General features: G+C 43.6%; 1 protein-coding gene across 1 annotated transcript in view; it reads right to left on the bottom strand.

Moving 5' to 3' along the window:
* Positions 1-353: 353 nt before the first annotated feature.
* The window catches only part of LOC147723071 (uncharacterized), a 170,525-nt gene continuing 150,005 nt past the window's right edge, over positions 354-20,873 (bottom strand). Inside the window, exon 7 of the mRNA XM_086965432.1 lies at positions 354-2,398. Coding sequence (XP_086821558.1) covers positions 2,196-2,398 — 203 coding nt within the window. The 3' untranslated portion in view covers positions 354-2,195. The remainder of the gene's footprint in view (positions 2,399-20,873) is intronic.

Here is a 20,873-nt window from a genome sequence, read left to right on the forward strand (position 1 = left end):
GGAAAATTTTACTGTACTGACTTCGGCCGTCTGGAATAAACTACCAAATGCCATCCGGCTGATCCAGGATGAACAACCCTTCCGGAGAGCCCTAAAAACCTACCTGCTCTGCTGATCCTTTCTCTTTTGTAAATAAACATCTCAGCCAGCATGTATTCACGCAGGAGCGCCGGGACACCCCGTTGGGGTAGCTGTGCGCAATACCAAAAATACACTAAATAAATAAATCTCTGCAGATCATAGAGGCAGGTGTTGAAGTAGTCGACTGTGAGGCTGGAAGTCCCATTTCACAAATATATTTATCCGTGATTCCACAGTAGCGAAGACATAACCAGACAGTGCCTCAGGGTATCTGATTATGTAGTGTATATTTAGACGTCAAAGTTCAAAAATCAATGTACCCTTTGGAGACACTCTAGGTAATATTGGAATGCACAATTTATGCAACCGCATTCATACTACACACAGATATTATTCCACTCAGGATGTTTAAGGCACTTATGTACAAATGTAATCAAATTTTAAAATCACAAATAAAGATAAAAAATACACAATATTCAATTCGAATCAATTAAATATACAATAGATCCTGATAGGAATTCATTCACATTAAAAAAGGAGAATTTATCAAGACATCTGTATTAGTCATACAATTTCTTAGTTTGGAAAAATAGACAGCACTATGCACGGACATCAGTTCCCTGTCTAATTCTGACTGCTGACTTTGTACTTTGTATGAGTCTGTCCAAAAGTTTCCGTGCCTGAAGTAGTTTGAGGTGGGTAGCGTCCATGTGCCAGGCAGGGTCAGGGGGAGCCCACAGGAGTAACTCAGAGAGCTGGGGACCCCCACCACTCAATCCTTGCTGCTTGCCAATTACCTCTCGCCTAGCCTCATGTGGCACAGAGCTTGCTGGACTCGCGGCAGGCCCCTCTTTCCACACAGGTCCTCTTCTGTCCGCCCGGGTCGCCAGGTGATCTCGCAGCCGGTCGGCCCAGCAGGGGGGGTAGAAGACACATAGGTGATATCAAGGGCTCTCCCAAGCACAGGGGGGCCTCCATCAAGGTTGCCCCAGTCAGCAGCATCCGGGAAGGCCAGGCTTCCAAGCCATAGCCCCTCAGGCGTGGGGAGCAGCAACGCCGGGAATCCATTCGATTCTCCTGTCTGACTCAGTCGCAAGCCTGACAGTCGGCTAGTTAGCTTTAGAATGTCGCTACAGTGAGGAGACCCAGCGAATCATGTCTCATTCCATTTGCGGCCTGACCACCACCCCACAACCAAGTTTTAAAATATTTTCTATGATGAGGAGGGGCTTCATGCCAGACAATAAACACCATATGCAGGGGCCCAAAGTATTTGTTTTAGCTGCAATATGTTATGACCAATCTCAAACACATAGCCATAGAAGATGACCTGAACCACCTGAGTTTGACAGTTATTGTGCATTATTGTTCCTCATTTTACTTTTTTTTCTTACACTAAGACATTAACTGCCTATAGAGTGCAGCTTTGCTTTGTAATGTGCTTTGTTACATGAATAAAAAAAGGAATGAAAACTTACCTACAGTCAGTATCTCCTAAAACTGCTAATAAATATGATTCTTTTTTATTGGGGGAGTAGTAGATGAATTTATAAGGGAAGTAAATGCTCAGTAAAAAATTATTGTTTTCCCAATCCAGGTCAAAAGGTACTTTCTGAACATAATAGGTATGGTTAATAGCATACATGCAGTGTTACACTCAGGACAGCAACCGAAAATTGAGAGAACTACCAAAGAGTGGTTTTGAATACTAAGTGAGTAGCCTGTTACCATAGGGGTGTCGATATTGGATTTGGGTAACTGGAGAATATCAAGAGTTCAGTGATCCTAAGGAAGGACAAGCAGATGATGTGCACCGTAGTTAGGGGAAAGCATGATGGCAGATGTTAGAGAATTTACACACGAGTGTCCAGAACAATGTAGTATTAAAGGGCACTTGGTTGCAGATTGTTCACTAAGCAAGCAGGTACAGAGCAATACAATGTCGGGACATCAATACTCAACAATTGTGATGGGGGTATAAATTGATGTTAGCCACAAGGGGCGTCCCCCACTCAATTGCTCAGGATACAGTTGTAGGCATTGCCTCACAGTTCAATGGGAATGGCGAGCCTATAGAGTTCTCAGCTCAGTTTCAATACAGAAGCCACTTTGCCTCAAAGTTGTGTGTGTTTGTCATTTCCATTTGTCATCATTGTCATCTTGCCTTTTTCTCCTGGAGCAGATTGGTCTGAAAGGGTTAGAGTACTGTTTAAACTCATCAAGCTGTCCTTGGGAAACACAGGTCTTCTTTTGTGGCAGATGAATATCAGGATCAGGTGAACCAGGCAGAAGACAATTGTCAAACTCAAAAGGAAGGCTGCAGGAGACACAACATAAAGCTAGCAGTTAGTTAATGTTCAAGAGATTTCCTCATTTCTTTTTTCTCAAAATCATGTTAAAATCACTTATGATGGACTTCTAGACATGCTATATTTCATATTGTCTAACCAGCCCAGAATCAAATTAGTGCTTTTGTTAAACTGAACTATTACTGTATTCATCTTGAAGGTCTATTTCTTTTTCATAAATGCAAAGTAGATAAGAAAACAACTAGTAAGGGTAGATTCTGTGCTTAGTCAACAATGTTTTGTTGATCTCTATTGGATTTGCTTTTTTTTTTTAAATAAAACGTACGTGATCTACGGAAACTGGGAAGTTGGCTGTGCTATGTTTTTATGCCATGCGATTCAGTAGGCTATTTCTAAACACAGTATTATGATGTACGAGAACCATCACATAAATTCTGTAAGGCATAATCATTGCTAAAAGCCTGGCCTGTGCCTTACAAATCTTGTATCGTTTGGGATCAATAACTTTTAAACCAACTGAGTAAATGTAAACCATGCTAAAAAAAGCTCCACTTAGTCCTAACAAGAGCATCTGACATTGATCTCCCCACCCTGTTATTCACTAAAGTTAGAAACAGTGCTATGACTAACATAGCCAAGAGCTGGTTCTCAAACTACTGTTAAAGTTTTGAGTATCATCTTGAAGGATAATGTGGGATAATTTAAATTCTCCATTTTTTAATGTTCATCCTTCCAACTAACCTAACATATTTAAATGATTTATAGATGTAATTAGCTCTTATGTATCCCTTTGTGTCTGCAGAATTCACTAAAATACATTGTATTGCTTTTAAATCAAATCTAGCAACTCACACAAAAATCTACCAAGATATCCTCTTGAAATCACAACTAAAAATCCCTGAGTAGAGCCCTGTATCCGTGGGTTGATTTCTTATTCGCATGTCAGAGATCAAATATATATTTATCATTAAAAGAAAGTAGACCAAAGGCCTAGCAGTTTTTTTAACTGAAACCTACATTATTTTATGTATAACATCTTCTTTAGATCTACAAATGTGCCATGGAAACCTTTGAATTCACGTTCTTTATCGGCCATACACCGTTCTTAATACACAATGTGCCTGAGGACATTGCAGCCATTTTCATGACAAGGATCTCCTATAGTTAAAGGATTCTATTGACAACACACTTTCCTCTGTGCATCACTAAGAGTTGTTCTTTTAACATAAACACTGCTTTCAGAAGGCAGAGGAGTTAATTCCTGTGTAGGAAAGCCTATGCAATTGGCATATAGCAATTTCTATCTCGCTATTTTATTAATAGGCCTTGATAATGACCTCGACTGCCTATATCAAGAGGCTCAGCCAACTTATATATCAAGACTTGGTACTCTCCCAACCAATGTTTATTTGACTAAATGGAACAGCAAGGTGGGGAATAATGATTTTTGCAATTCTGGCTTTGGTGTTTACAATTTTACGTTATCCTTGTTTTGCGAAATAACATTAGTTGCTCGCCGTACATGGCTTATTCCTTCCTTATTATTTAAATCTTGCTCTATACCATCTTGTGCTGAAGGTAAGGTATTCACTAATGGAAGGCAAAGAGCCCCAGACATCCACATAAATACTATATATTATTAAATTCCACAATTCTGTTAGTCATTGTTTCAGCAGTAATTTTCAAGAAACAAATTAGCAGTTTCTTTGAGTGCCCTCATAATGTTCTTGAGGTCTCCATTGCCTTACTCGACATGCTTCATTTTCGTATTTCTTTGGGTAGCAGGGCACCTTAGAGGTACTTTTCAGCGGCCAACTATCTCTCACTAGCTGACATTCAATCATTAAGCTTTATTAGGTTTTACAAAGAAAAAACATAAAAGAACATAGTTTAAAAACATTACATAAATAAAACATGATAGTAAATTCATCTTTAAATGACTGACGTAAAATCAGCATTACCAATAAAAATATTTAAATCTATTCAAAAATACATAAAGTTCAGCCCATTTCAAAATCATTCAGACCTCCTGACTGCCTAATGTTTACGTAGCAGTATGGCAGACCATAAAAACTTGGACATGACACAGCAAATTTCCAAAGTGCATACCTGTTGGAAGAAGATCATTGCTGGTCCACATTGTCTAAAATTATATTTTCACAGCACAGGTATTAACAGTTGTTTTCGGGGTTCCAAGTAACAGTTACAAAAAAGAACAAAGTGCAATGTGCAATGTTATTGTACAGAGACTCCATCACATAGTCATCTTCATGTGTAGGAGACCAGTCGTTCTCGTTGGGGAAGGTCACAAGACAATGAACTATATTGCTCCTGAAACAAGATAATGCAAATCTACATTGCGTATTGTGCATGTGCTCCTGATAAAACTGTATGCCTCCAGTAGTTAGAAGAGTCTTGTGAGATAAAACACTTGCCTTCCCACATTCATTATCTAATCTCTCTCTTTCTACCAAGTTAATAGGGATTAGTTTAATTTCTATATTGGATACTCCTTGCAGAGTATCCAAGGTAAATCAGGATGTTCTAATCAAATACAAAAAGTTTTAATGTATTTGTCAGCATACTAAGCAGTGTAAAATAATGTTCCTGCTTAAGCCACTCTCCAATTGTGACCATATTCCCTGCTAAATCAAAAAACTGGCAAATTCAAATTAGTTCTTCTAAAAAGGGAAGACCCAATCCCTTATGACCAACATTTGTAGAAACAGATTGTGGTAATTACAAAAATTTCCTCAAGCAGGAAGTTTTGGTTAACTGGAGTTTTTCTAAATTAGTGTAGCCCCAGACGCCCGCTCCATATGTGACCAGAGAAACACACTGCACTCTATATATTGTGCATCTCCCTTTCATAGGTCTCTTCCCCAATTTTGCTGTGAAAATGTTAATCGCAGCAATTTTATTATTGAGTTACAGTGTTCTAGGTGTAACCATGTAAGAGGACCTTTCTTAGCCAGAGTGTATTTACCAATAATAAAGACTTAAGATGAGGCACTGTAAACTGATCCAATGCTCTTTTTAAAGTTGAACTGAAACTCCAAAAGCACTTTATTCTCCTCGGCCCAATTCTCCAATCTGGGTAAGTAGTATTCTACTTGCTACTTAAGTAGAGAGTCTAAAAGTGAGATCAGGCGGTGGCATTTATGATCTTTATGATTTCTTTTTTAGGTCTTGCTGAGTCAGCGCGCATGCGCTGTTCGGAGAGACATTTAGTAGGCTTTTGGAAGTGTTCCCAAAACAGCGACCAGCTTGCTAGAACGCGCACAAGCACATGCGCTTGCGCGCGCATCCCTTGCGTGTTTTAGCACGTCATCGCGATCACTTTTGCTGTCTCAGCGATCGTGATCGCGATTGCGATGACTTTCGTGGCAATGCTTGTTTTTCTTTGTCTAATAGCCATTCATATAAGCGAGTGCGCTGTGTTTTCACTTGATCCGAGCTTTTATATAAACTGCTGTAATTATTATCACGTTGCATCTGCTGTTTGTCAGGAAACACACCATTGCCTCAGTCCAGCACCTTCATATGCATAAACCACAACAAAAGACACACGTGATTGTTAAACCCAATATGGTTAATCTTTGGTATTATATGAAGTAGGGTTTTACACACCTAAGATGGCCGCCGCTATGGCAGTAATTGTTGTAGAGAGAACGCAAACACACTGCCTAGTGGATCTACGAAGTGCGCGAGATTCTATCTGCGCTCTTCAACTGAAGTTCGTTTGAGGCAACAGCTTAGTCCGTAACTCTGCATCTATTCTCATGACGGGAGATACGATAAATTTGGGTATTTGCAGCATAGCGGTATTTACAGTTTAGAGTAGAGATTCTGAGGAGGTATCTATCGCCAGAGTCATATGAAAAGAACTTGAGGAGTATTTTAAAATAAGACCTCTTCAGGCAGCAGAACGGAAGAAATTCATTGCGCCATAGCAAAGAGGTATTTGCTTACTGGGCAGTAGTCTTCACTACCGAGCAGTGGAAAACACGAAGCTGGCAGAAGTCTTCACTATAGAGCAGCGGAAACCACGAAGCTTGAATTGGTACTGTAAAATAACTACAGAGCGTTTTCTAAAGGCAATTCTATTCAATCCAGTCCCTATCCTTTTACCTCGCAGCGCTTCTCCTTATGTTTCCCTTTCCCTCTTTTTCCTACCTTGTTCCTTTTTGCGTGTTTCATACAAGGATAATAAACTGGTTAAACACTATTCATCTGTAAATATTTAGTGCGCCTTCACAAGGAATTGACGGAAATATTCAACTCAGAATTGAGGAGATAACAGGTATTAGTTGTTAGGGTTACCTGCTTAGAATAATAAGCGACTAGAGAGGTTCCTTGCTAAATATTATTTCCTTTGTTGTAGAAAGCTGACTTCTCTTCATGTAACCACATTATACATACATATATAGAAGAGGGGCGAATACTTCGAACACAGCTGGTAGGATTATTCCTAATAAGAGTTATTGTAGAGAGTGTTGGAAATTGCTTATGTCCCTTTCCTCTGTGCATTAGGCATCTGTTAAGCAGTAGAAGTACAGATACAGAAGTATCCTGCAACACTGCCTGGTGGTAGCTGTGGACGGAGTGTCTCTTCTCTCTCTCCCATTCCCCTTTTCCCCCCTAATGTTTACGTTGCTTTCATAGCGGCGGCACAGGTGGGCGGGCATAGGGAAGAGCGTTGATTCTGCTCCTGCAAAGAACATTGGGACTGAGAGAGCGCAAAACCGAGTTAAAAATTGTAGGGGTGCAACATATTCACAAGTAGTCAGCACCCACATATGTAGAGGACTTACTAACTGTGTTCAAATATAATGTAGGGTTGAGAACTAATGTAGATGGTATTAGAATTACACTAAGGGCTAATGTAATGTGCTTTAAAAATCAATAATGCTGTTTTAACATAGAGATGCCGTTTGCTGTGGAGAATTTCACTAATAAGAGTGTGTTTAATAATTCACCATTTTGCCTTTAGCCTTGCTTATTAAACTCACAGTTGTAATGATAAATGTGATTAAATGGCTTAGGTAGAGATTTGTATTTTGCATTAAAGATTGGTGTTAACCCCTTCCACGCTGATGACGAGCTGGGCTCGTCATGGAGTAGCCTCCTCCCAGGCTGATGACGAGCCCAGCTTGTCACGTAAAGTGCGGTTTTCGAAATCTCAGCACAGGAGCGGAATTCCGCTAGCGCGCATGCGGTTAAGGAACGTAAATGTATTGCTTATGTTAGCCTGTTGGTGCACATAAACGTGCAGAGGCCCATTTCATGGAAATTGTGTAGGCCTGATTTGAAATGCCTTTCAGCATTAAAATCGTAGAAATGTTTTTGGAGAAAGCTGCCTCAGCTAAAGTCATTTGCAACATTCAGAATTTGTGAGCCGATTCACATGCGTTCCCTTGCAGGTGCAGAACCAAGTAGATAAGGTAGTAGAAGGGCCCATTGTGTATGAGAGTCAGGATCCTAGGCTCAGACGTGGAGGAGTAACTGAGGAATTCAAGAAAGCAACGTGAAGCGAAGAAGAGCCTGGGATCCAAGGACGTTTTAACGGACAAGGATGGAGAGGTGCCATAGTGGAAAATTCTGGAAACCAACACCTTCTCGAGGGGCGTACCTGAAGGCGTGTCGAGCACATTGTGGGGTTTTGTATTAGGGACAGCACCCCGAGGGTGGAGGTAGAGCAGATGGGCCGAGGAGTCAGAGAGAGAGGTTGGTCAGGCAGAGAGTTTAGCTATGACTGAGTAGCCTGAAGATTGAGCTTGGAGGAAAGTGAGTGAACTCTTTAAGAGTCACCACTGCTGACACCTTTTTCTGAATGGGACATTGTTGAGTAGAGATGTCACCAAGAATAGTGTAGGGACAGACTAACCTGAATTTTATTCCTTTTATAAAGGCTTACTAAAACTCAGGTTTTTGCAATTCTTGTTAGCCTGATGATTCTTGAATTGATCTTGTTATTATTTCTGAGTTGTCTGAGATTCTTCCGTAGAATTATGTTTGTATTAGTTCCTGTTTATCTTTTGAACCTTTTGCTGAGATCTTTATACATTCAGTTGTTTTTGGCTTTATAATAAATCTTTGAACTTAGTTCCTAGTCAGTGGTTCTTTGGGGATTCAGGGTGATTGATTGAAATTGATTAACCATTGTTCAAATAGATTTCCCAATTCGCTCTATGACAGGTAAAAAGGTCTAGTCAACCTGTGTCTGGGATTCTGGAGAATAGTAAACCAACTCTAGAAATAAAATCCCGCCCCAGCAGTTGGTAGCAGAGTAGGATGGTTTCCTTCTAGAGTGAGGGTAATCTAGATTAGGTTGAGATTTCCCCAAGGTCCATAGAGATCTAGTGATGAGCGTCCAGAGAATCGCGGACGGAGGACGGCGTTCCATGGAAACTGACGGAGAGTGACGGTGCGGCGGAAAGCAGCAGGTCATAAGAGAGTGAGTATGAAAAGGGTCATGCGTTGTTAGATTGCGGTTACATTGAATTGTTGTGTTGTGTTGTATTGTCTTGCGGAGTTGAGTGCCTGTAGTGTGAAAGGAGATCAGGTTGTGAGCGCGCGCAACCGGTGAAAATCTTAGGCTCAAGGAGAGTTTAAGTGGTTCGGGTGTATCGAACACTCATAGTAATTGTCGACCATTGTAAGGGGGTCATGAGGTACCATTGATCGCCTGCAGGACCGAGATAGGGGGAATGTATGTGTGAGTGTGTGGGTAACGGATGCTGGTCGGAAGTTGCCATGTGTTTGTAACCTATCAGTTGAGGGGATTGTCCGGTCGTTTCGTGGACAGACATTTGCCAGTTCGGTGACAATTACAGTCAGACTGTGGACGTACAGTCAAGGAAGTGGTTGCTTGGTCGGAAGTGATCATTTCAAGTGTATGATTGGGACGCATGCGTGACCGGGAGACGAGCTGAGAGAGGATGGGAACTGCTGCGAAGCGGAGTCGAGTGACGTCAGAAAGAGCCGCGCTGGGATAGGGTGGTTAGTGTGAAGCCGCGCTGGGATAGGTGGAGTGACGTCTGAAAGAGCCGCGCTGGGATAGGGAGGTTAGTGTGAAGCCGCGCTGGGATTGGTGGATTGTCATCGAGAAGTAAAGGAGCGCTGTAAACAAAGAAACGTTGTGGTTTTCATCATGAAATGTTTAAAAGTGTTGCAGAATTGTTTCAAAGATGAAAAGAAGTTAGAACCTCGGGGTGGGGAAGAGGCTCCCCCCGAGGATACTCCAGCCCATTACATGGCTATGAATGTTGGGTTGCACACCATATTGTGGCTTGAGAACTGGTGTAAGATGACTGACGGAAGCGAGGAATTGACCTTTCCTAGATACGGAACGTTTAAATTGAAAGTGCTGTATCAGTTAAAAGCGACTATGGCCTCTTTGCGGCCTTTGCCCAGACCAACACAGTTTGAAGCGTTGAATGCGTTGATCAGGGCAGCCCATGAAAAGAACAGAGATAGGAGACAAGAAAGAGTGAAAAAATCAGTTAGGGCGGTCCAGGATGCACGGTGGGATGCACTGGCTAAGAGGTGGAGAGTGCAGACCATCGAGGGGGACAGGTTGTACCCGTTGTTGGTCAATGCAGGGGATGCGCAGAGAAGGAGTACCGAGGATGACGACAGTGAGACAGATGATAGCCTGATAGAAAGGCTGTTGTCGGAGAGACCACCTCCATATAATCCTGAGATAGAGGGAAGACCCGCATCAGCAATGGACAGGGAAGCTTCTGTCGTGGACGGTGGCATCCCACTGGCGAGCGGTTTGGGCCCCTTAGGGAACAGGTCCGGCTCGTGGAGGGAGAAAGGGCACCTCAAATTTCCCCAGAGGCGAGAGTAGTGGGAAGATTTACTGTACCAAATGTACAAAACGAAGAGGGTGTCGATTCTCAGAGATTGCCAGATGCTCTTACGGTACCCGTTACAATAGGTCCCATAGTATCAGTGTACAATCCAGAACAGAGACAAGGCGAGGGTCTGCCACAGACCGACAGGGAAAGAAGTGTCAGCGAAGGGAGGAGTAATGTGGCGGACGAATGGAGCCAATTACCAAGGCCTGTGGAAAGGAGCACCCCTTTGGCAGCATCGGCAGACTCATCTAGAGAGCTGGGGGGTTTGAGAGGACCGATGGATCTTAGAGGACCACGGCCAAGGTCGCTTAGGGAATTAAGGCCTGATTTGAGAACTTGGGAGACGGTTGTGGATACCCAGAGCGACAGGTCGAGGGATGATTTTGGCCACGGAAGTCAGGGAAATAGGGGGTTGTCTCACTGCACGACTAGCGGAAACAGGCAGGGATGGGATCGCGGGAGTGTGGAAAGTAGGGTAGTGTCCAACCACGCACCTAGCGATAACAGGTCGGATTGGGACCGCGAAGGTTGGGAAAACCGAAGGCTTCCCCATAACACACCTGAAGAGGAGAGACAAGTGAGTCAGGACTGTGGCAGAGGGGACTCTAATGGAACCTCGAGTCAGGGTACATTGAGGGCAGCAATAAAGGCAAGAAGGATTGATGTGCTGAGACTCAAATCGGAAGTGGAGGAAATAGTGGAAGGCACATTACCACTACAAAGGATCGAACTTTACGAACCAGATGAACTGTTGTTTGTGGCGAAAGGTGTTACTCGAAGGGCTAGGACAGCTCATGAGAAATTGTCTGAATTAGCGAACAAGTATGCTGTGGATTTGACAAGGACTAAAGCATTACAGGGTGGCCATAGATTGCAGTACTTGGACCATGATCTAGAGGAAAAGAGGGTGATTGGATTAAAAACCCACATCAGGGAACTGATTGTGGGACTCCGAACATGGGTCCAATTGGACAAATGGGAAGAAAGGTGGTCAAAGAAAAAGAATGTTAGGCGGAGCGCTGTTGAGACATCTCCGGGAGGAGGGTTGATGCATATGGAGGCGTACCCCTTGCGGGAGGTGGCTCACGGGGGATATGTACATGTACCCTGGAGTAGGGGAGATTTGGCTGCCTTTACAAACTCATTTCCGAAGTTGCGTGAGAGTCCGGTGGAATGGTACAAACAGGTATAGAGGTTCGTTAAGATCTCAAAGGTATTGTGGATTGATCTGAATACTCTGTTTGACATTGTGGTTCCAGGAGACCTGTGGATAGCATGTAAGGTCAGTGTTGAGTGGCCCACAGTGGAGCCAGAACGAGACCCCGCCACAAATGGACCCTCACCCAGGGTGATGGTAAAGTATGAGCAAGTGATCACGTGGTTGAAAACTAAGGTGCCACCACAGGACATCGACTGGGTGAAGATAGATCAAACTAGGCAGAAACCAAAGGAGACAGTTCACGAGTACTATGAGCGATTATTGCAGATATTTAAGCAGTTCAGCGGATTGGATGTGATGGATCCAAAGGACATGGGACAGTTTGTATCTAAGTTTGTTCTAGGACTGAGACCCGATATTTGTCTCATGATACAACAACATTTGATCTGTTGACAGAACAAGCCCCTAGATGAGATCTTGAGGTACGCCAGGTACTGCAGTGACGAGATAGACTCTAAGTCCAAGAAGCTCAAAGATAAGCTGATGCTAGTTCAAATGCAATCGGGAGGACAGGGTCAGTCAGGGGGTGGAACATTAGGGAGAAAATCAGGTGGTCAGAAAAGAGACAATGAGGACGGTACGAGACCGAGGATAGATCCGGCGACTCTGAAGAAGACGACTAAGTGAGATTAGACATTGGATACGCGAGTGTCCCCATAACCCAGAAAATCAAGTACAAGAAGAGGAAGAGGAGGAGGTTCAGGCCCCTACAGTGCAGAAGGTAGCAATAGCGAAAGTTAAGACGGCTAAAGGGGGGACTTCAGCTCCTAAAGTTCCGGTTCCCCAGCCACCGAAGATTTCGGCAGGGAACAAGGTTTACAAGCAGATACCTTTCATGGTCGAAGGGGACGAGTGTTATTACTTTGACCCAGTGACAGGAAGACGCCTGAGTGGGGGGGAGGATTGTACCCTCGGGGCAGTTCTGCAGGTAGATCAGAGAGGAACATTCGTAGAGGCGGATGTGGATGGCCGCCCTCCACCTTTCTGGTTGATACTGGTGCTACCCGGTCTACTGTACGATCTGCAGTGGTCCCCAACCTACCCCTTTCAGGACAGACCATCCAATTTGGATGCGTTGCAAACAGGAGAATGACGAATCCACTGACTGAGCCAGTCCCCGTGAAGATAGGAAGTTTTAGGGATAAACACCAATTTGTAGTGTGTGATTCCAGTCCTGTGTGCCTGTTAGGGAGGGATCTCCTGTGCAAACTCAATTGTACTATCTACTGTACCCCCAAGGGAGTGGAGTTGCAGACAAACAATGATGATGCTGCCTTTAAGGTTGCAAATGCGCATGTGTGTATAGAACTGTATCCAGCTTTGACTGTGGAGGAACTCCCTTGGGATTTGCGAGACACAGTCTCAAAGGAAGTGTGGGACTTTACAGGAAAGGAGGTTGGTCTGATCAAAGGAGTAGAGCCAGTTAAGATTCACGTGAAACCGAATGCTGAGTTCCCAAGAACACCCCAATACAATCTGACTCCGGAAACGATTGCAGGGATAAAACCTGTAATCGAATCCATGATTAAACAGGGAATTCTGAAGGAAGTTATGGGCAGTCCATGCAACTCCCCGATCATGGGTTTGCAGAAGCCTAGCAGGAAGTTCAGGATTGTGCAGGATTTAGGAAAAGTGAACAACATAGTTGTTCCATGCTGTCCAGTGGTACCGAATCCATCAGTGATACTGTTTCAGATACCGTTCCAAGCTGAGTGGTTTACTGTGATTGACCTTTGTCAGGCTTTCTTCTCGATTCCATTGCACGAGGAGAGCCAATATATTTTTGCATTTAAGCTGGAAAATTGTGTATTAACGTGGTGTCGTATCCCTCAGGGGTATACAGAGAGCCCATCGATCTTCAATCAGCTGCTTAAAAAGAATCTTGAGAATCTAGTACTGCCGCAGAACTCCGTTCTTGTACAGTACATAGACGATCTCCTTGTTGGATCAGAGACAGAAGTTGCTTGTAGGATTGACACCATTGCCTTGTTGAACCATTTAGCAGAAAATGGACACAAGGTGTCCCCCAGCAAGTTACAGTACTGTTTGCCTGAAGTACAGTATCTGGGTCACAGGCTGGAGAAGGGAAAGAGGAAAGTGTCGCCTGACAGGATTGAGGCGATCATGAAAATGATGGTGCCTTCGACCCAGAGAGAGGTTAGGATGTTCTTGGGGATGGTTGGCTACTGTCGCCAGTGGATTGTCAACTTTTCCCTGAAGGCGAAGCCATTGCAGAAACTGACGCACAAGGATGTAAGTGATCCGGTACCATGGGACAAAGACTGTATGATGGCTTTTCTTAAGCTGCGAGAGGACTGGTGTTGCGCTCCGGCTCTGGGAATGCCTGATTACACCAAATCATTTTCATTGTTTTGTTGTGAGCGAGAGGGATGTGCTTTGGCAGTTTTAGCACAAGATCATGGAGGTGTCCGTAGACCAGTTGCTTATTTCTCGGCTACCTTAGACCCAGTAGCCGCAGCATTGCCCGGATGTCTCAAATCCGTTGCCGCAACAGGTCTCAGCATTGAAAGGTGAGAAAGCATTGTGATGGGTCATCCACTGATGGTACATGTTCCTCACTCAGTAGAATTGTTGATGACCAGGACCAAGACACAGCACTTGACAAATAATAGGCTCACACGCTACGAGCAGGTTATACTTGCTGTGGAGAATGTGACCCTTAAGAGGTGCTCGGTTTTAAATCCTGCTACCTTAATGCCATTACCAAATGCTTTAGACGATGATTGTGAAGACCATGATTGCCTTGATGTGACTGAATTGTGTACCAAACCCAGACCGTATATTGTCGATGAGCCAGTGGTAGACCCCGATGAAATTTTCTTTGTTGATGGTTCATGTGTAAGAGACAATACTGGTCAGTTAAGAGAAGCTTTTGCTGTTTGTACGATTTCTGGAATTGTGGAAGCGGCTTGCCTGGAAGGAGTACACTCCGCTCAGTTGCCTGAGATAATTGCGTTGACGCGTGCCTGTTTGGCAGCCAACAAGATTCGGATTACCATATACACTGACAGCCAATATGGGTTCGGTGTGGTTCATGACTTCAGGTAGTTATGGTCTCAAAGGGGTTACATGACATCATCAGGTTCCCCTATCAGGAATGGAGAATTTGTCAGATTACTGCTGGAAGCTTTGCAGGGTCCAGCAGAGATAGCCATTGTGACATTCACTGCACACAGCAAGGGTACTGACTTTGTGTCCCTGGGAAATCGTTATGCTGATGAAGTTGCACGTTACTGTGCCGAGCAAGGATACTCGTTTAGTGAACACACTGTTGAAGGGACGCAGGGAAGGACCGAGTTAAACATGATACTGGAAGGTGGCCGATACTTGGGATGAGATGAGGTGCATGCAAGAGCAGGCGTCGGACTATGAGAAAAAGGTGTGGGAGACAGCTGGTTGTGTCAAAGGAGAGTTGGATTTGTCGGTTTCGGCTGATGGGAGAGCTGTGTTGCCGAATGAGCTGGTGAGTCCGATGGCACAACAGATACATGGTCCTGCACATATGGGAAGGGATGCGATGATGCGAGTATTCAGACAAACGTGGTATAACCCAAAATTTAGAACGGCTACGGAAGCGGTATGTCAGAGGTGTGTTACATGTCCACAATTGAATGTTGGGAAAAGAACACCAGTCACCCTGAGTCATATTGGGAGGTCCGGCGGACCCTTTAATAGGATGCAACTGGACTTCATTGAGATGCTGAGGTGTAATCGCCTCAGGTATGTCTTGGTGATCGCGTGTGTGTTTTCCAGGTGGGTTGAGGCATACCCAACACGTAGGTGCGATACGCTCACAGTAGCAAAGTTATTGTTGAGGGAGCTAGTGCCACATTTCGGGGTTCTGACCTCTTTGGAATCAGACAGAGGGATGCATTTTAATAGTGAGATCTTGAAAATGCTCTGCTCTGCACTGAACATTGACCAGAGACTGCATTGTAGCTATCGACCAGAGGCTTCTGGCATAGTGGAGCAAGTAAATGGAACACTCATGGCCCGAATGGCGAAAGTGTGCTCATCTACGTCCCTGAAATGGCCAAATGCTTTGCCGTTGGTGCTACTGAGTATGCGCAGTACACCAGACAGGAGAACAGGTCTCTCACCTCACGAGATATTGATGGGGAGGGCTATGAGGCTACCCTCTGTTCCTTCAACAGCCTTGCTGAATATCACAGATGATTTGATTCTTGACTACTGCAAGGGACTTTCTGATGTCATCCATTCTGTGTCTCTTCAGGTGCAGACTGCTGAAATCCCGGCTTCTAGAGACCTTTGGCACGACCTGTGTCCAGGTGACTGGGTCCTGGTGCGGAAGCACGTGAGGAAAAGCTGCCTGGATGTGCGCTGGCGAGGTCCGTTTCAGGTTATCCTGGTGACGAACACTGCTGTGAAGTGTGGAGGATTGCCGAACTGGATCCATGCTTCTCACACCCGACGAGTTCCAGCACCTATGGAAGAAACAGTTCCTCTCTTAGATGAAAATCCAGCTGTGGAGGAAGATCCACTAGAGGGGACAAGTCAAGCTGTGAGGGTGTCTGAAGAAGCTGGTAGCTCATCCGATCGAGCTTAAGGAAATCACGACGACAGCGACTCTGAGTCTACCACTGAATGGGGAAGTTGCTGGGAAGGTGATTCGAACACAGAGCAAACTGAAAGTAGTGATGAGCAGGGTGTGCGAACGAGAAGCAGAAGAGTGAAAAGCGCAGAGACACGTTGGCCTGAGAGGCGGAAGTGGTTGAACCTAAGACTGGCTTCCGAAAGAGATCTTGCCCCTGTTTCTGAAGATTCTGACCAAGAGGAAGGTAAACAGGAAATAGAGCAAGGAGGCCCAAGAAGATCAAGGAGGGTGAGAGCACCTTGTCGAAGATACGCCACTCCTGAGTGGACCTACCCAGTGGCAGATGCCCGGTGTACTGATATCAGGGAGGGCGAGGGCTGTGACAGTGACTAGTACGAACCCAAATGTTAAGTTGGATGTGGTGTTGCTGGTACCAGGACTTGAGATCGAAGGAATACTAACACTCACCGTTCCTAATCCACCTTATCTAAGCAAGATACGTGATTTAATCCTGAATAGACTGATTTTTCCTACATTTGGCCCAGAGATACCAACTCACAAATCGATTGTGCTTCGCATGGAACTTTTGGAATACGTGCTAAGTGCAGTTGGAGCAAGTGTGATCATCGATTATTAAAGACTTTTGTAAATAGCTGTTGAACTAACCTAGAGCCGAGTGGAAGAAGAAGAAATTTAGGGACTTTCCACAGAGGACGGAGAAGGGTCAGGGTTGTCTGATGTTGATGTAAATAACAAAAAAATAAAAAAAATAATAATAATAAAATAAAGACTACAAGTGGATTTCTGCTTCCAGGTGTGGTTCGAGAACTTTCAAAAGCCAAGAAAGAGACTTTGTGTTGTTGCTGAGGACGAACTACACTGTTCTGAGACCATGGAGGCTGGAAATACAACTCGTAGAGCAAAGTGCATTGTAGGCACACTTGTAGGAGGAGTGATACTTTTTATTTTCTTAGTAGTTATAGTTTCATATTTAGTGCCACACGAGCAGGCAGTGGAGGAGTAGGGAACACCGACACCTACCACTCCTAGCAAGAAAGAGGTTAACGTAGGAGCTGAGAAAGCTTTGCTATTAGAAGAGAGCCGTAGGTTACATGTAGATCTGTCTAAAGGCAATTATAAGCAGAATGCGTATGCAAAATTGTTGTATGAGTACATTGATGCGATGGATGCGAAAGACTGTTATGTGTGTATGCAGTTGCCGGCTTCAGTAGAAGAGGGTATTAAATACCATCACCTTCCATTAACATATGGAATTTCATGTAGTTTGCTGCTTAGCATATTTTATGGGCGAAATCATTTTGAGTATTTCTTTTTCGAATTATGACGCTGTGCTTCCAGAAGTCCCTGCTTATAAGCACCTGAATAAGTTTGATTATTATAAGTCAGAGGACAGACTTGGATATTTTTTCATTCCAACACAAGAGTTAGACACCACATATGCTCACCAACACAATTTGACATGTTTGCTATCAGAGACAGAGAAAAGGTTCATAGAACAAGTAGAGGATGGATACACGAAGCAAAAGCAGTTGCGAGATTCAGGACAAGGTAAAGTCGATTGGACGGATGAGGAGAAGTTGCAGAAGATAAAAGGGAGTTATGGTCCGATAGCTCTAGATGCGGTACAGAAAGGGAAGTTGTGCCTTCACAGACCACAGACGTATTATGAGAATGTGTATGTGGGTCATACTACATGTGAGCACACTTTCACATTGGAGTATTACACAAAGGATTTCTTGCAGAGCGTGGTGCAGGTGATTCCTACTGTGTATTTTGCCTGCGGAAAGAATGCGTATGTGCGATTGCCAGAGAAATGGTATGGGACTTGTTATCTAGCGATTATTTTTCCCAAGATATACCATACTGAGGATTTTGCTCTCTTGGAGGGAGGACACCAGACGAGAGTAAAGCGAGGAGAAAGTGCTGGTGCGATAATTGGAGATGTGTTTGGAGCAGCGATACCCATGTTGGGAGTGATTCTGAATGACGTGAAGCTACGGAGGTTGGCAACTGTGGTGGATGAACTGTCAATGTATACAGCTAAGTCATTAGTGCTGGTTGAGGGTGAGATGTTGTCGATAAGGACGATGGTTTTACAAACTGTCTTGCCTTAGATGTCCTGGCAAAAGAGGGAGGAGTCTGTAAACTTTTGAAGGTCCAGGAATGTTGCACATATATTCCAGACCATTCTAAGGATCTGGAGAAATATATAAGTAACATTACTGCCATTCATTATGAAATTGAGGATTTGACGCAAGAGAATGTGTGGGAGAAGGTTAGCAAAGGATTTGGAAAAGTTGGAAACTGGTTTGCAAACCTGGGAAAGAGTTTCCTTGGATTTGTACTGAAACCCCTCATCATAGTTGTGGCATGTGTGATCGGGTTGTGGGGTTTGGTAAGAGTGTGCAAGTGGTATAGATCAACTAGGTTGAAGAGATCGATGAGAGCGCAAGAGCAAAGAATGGAGAGACTGCAGGACAGTCAATATCAGAGCTTGAGAGCGATGGAGATGTTCAAGCGAGGGAAAGTGGCGACAGGCTCTGTATAACTCGGTTCTTACCTTTAGGGATGGTGTGGTGATGGTGATGACACAGGTCATCAAAGGGGGGAACTGAGAGAGTGCAAAAACGAGTTAAAAATTGTAGGGGTGCATCATGTTCACAAGTAGTCAGCACCCACATATGTAGAGGACTTACTAACTGTGTTCAAATATAATGTAGGGTTGAGAACTAATGTAGGTGGTATTAGAATTACACTAAGGGCTAATGTAATGTGCTTTAAAAATCAATAATGCTGTTTTAACATAGAGATGCCGTTTGCTGTGGAGAATTTCACTAATAAGAGTGTGTTTAATAATTTACCATTTTGCCTTTAGCCTTGCTTATTAAACTCACAGTTGTAACGATAAATGTGATTGAATGGCTTAGGTAGAGAATTGTATTTTGCATTAAAGATTGGTGTTAAGGAACGTAAATGTATTGCTTATGTTAGCCTGTTGGTGCACATAAACATGCAGAGGCCCATTTCATGGAAATTGTTTAGGCCTGATTTGAAATTCCTTTCAGCATTAAAATTGTAGAAATGTTTTTGGAGAAAGCTGCCTCAGCTAAAGTCATTTGCAACATTCAGAATTTGTGAGCCGATTCACATGCATTCCTTTGCAGGTGCAGAACCAAGTAGATAAGGTAGTAGAAGGGCCCATTGTGTATGAGAGTCAGGATCCTAGGCTCAGACGTGGAGGAGTAACTGAGGAATTCAAGAAAGCAACGTGAAGCGAAGAAGAGCCTGGGATCCAAGGACGTTTTAACGGACAAGGATGGAGAGGTGCCATGGTGGAAAATTCTGGGGCCCGATTCACAGAATGAACTTAAGACTCAATCCTAAATTTACTACTATTTTGGTATTCACAGAATGCACTTACTACTTTTGGCATCCACAGAATGCACTTACTACTTTTGGCATTCACAGAATGAACTTACTACTTTTGGTATTCACAGAAGTTACGATTTTGTCTTAAGACAGACTTAAGACAGACTTAAGACAAACTTAAGACAGACTTAAGACAGACTTAAGACAAAATCCTAACTTCTGTGAATACCAAAAGTAGTAAGTTCATTCTGTGAATACCAAAAGTAGTAAGTGCATTCTGTGAATGCCAAAAGTAGTAAGTGCATTCTGTGAATACCAAAATAGTAGTAAGTTTAGGATTGAGTCTTAAGTTCATTCTGTGAATCGGGCCCCTGGAAACCAACACCTTCTCGAGGGGCGTACCTGAAGGCGTGTTGAGCGCATTGTGGGGTTTTGTATTAGGGACAGCACCCGGAGGGCGGAGGTAGAGCAGATGGGCCGAGGAGTCAGAGAGAGAGGTTGGTCAGGCAGAGAGTTTAGCTATGACTGAGTAGCCTGAAGATTGAGCTTGGAGGAAAGTGAGTGAACTCTTTAAGAGTCACCACTGCTGACACCTTTTTCTGAATGGGACATTGTTGAGTAGAGATGTCACCAAGAATAGTGTAGGGACAGACTAACCTGAATTTTATTCCTTTTATAAATGCTTACTAAAACTCAGGTTATTGCAATTCTTGTTAACCTGATGATTCTTGAATTGATCTTGGTATTATTTCTGAGTCGTCTGAGATTCTTCCGTAGAATTATGTTTGTATTAGTTCCTGTTTATCTTTTGAACCTTTTGCTGAGATGTTTATACATTCAGTTGTTTTTGGCTTTATAATAAATCTTTGAACATAGGGGCATATTACCAACAACTAGCGATAATTTTTGTCTCTAACTTGTTTAGAGACAAAAATTATCGCCGCACATCGGCGATTTTTATCGCAGATAAACCTTGCTAGCGCAAATATCTCCAAAAGTTGGTAATAGGAGATAGCGATGTTAGGGACTGTTTCCAGTCTCTAACATCTTGGCACGCCCACTTTGCATGTCATTAGTGATAAATATCACTGACATGCAAAGCGGAGCCCAAGATGGTCGCTATCTCCTTTTAGCTGTCACTAACTGGTGTTAGCGACAGCTTGGTAATAGGGAGATAATTTTATCTCCGCTTTCTTGGCTTTTAAAGCCAAAAAAGCGGAGATAAACCCCCTTGATAATATGCCCCTAAGTTCCTAGTCAGTGGTTCTTTCAGGATTCAGGGGGATTGATTGAAATTGATTAACCATTGTTCAAATAGATTTCCCAATTGGCTCTATGACAGGTAAAAAGGTCTAGTCGACCTGTGTCCGGGATTCTGGAGAATAGTAAACCAACTCTAGAAATAAAATCCCGCCCCAGCAGGACCCTGACAC

Source organism: Lissotriton vulgaris, chromosome 4_1 (assembly GCF_964263255.1).
Source record: "Lissotriton vulgaris chromosome 4_1, aLisVul1.2, whole genome shotgun sequence".
Taxonomy (NCBI): domain Eukaryota; kingdom Metazoa; phylum Chordata; class Amphibia; order Caudata; family Salamandridae; genus Lissotriton; species Lissotriton vulgaris.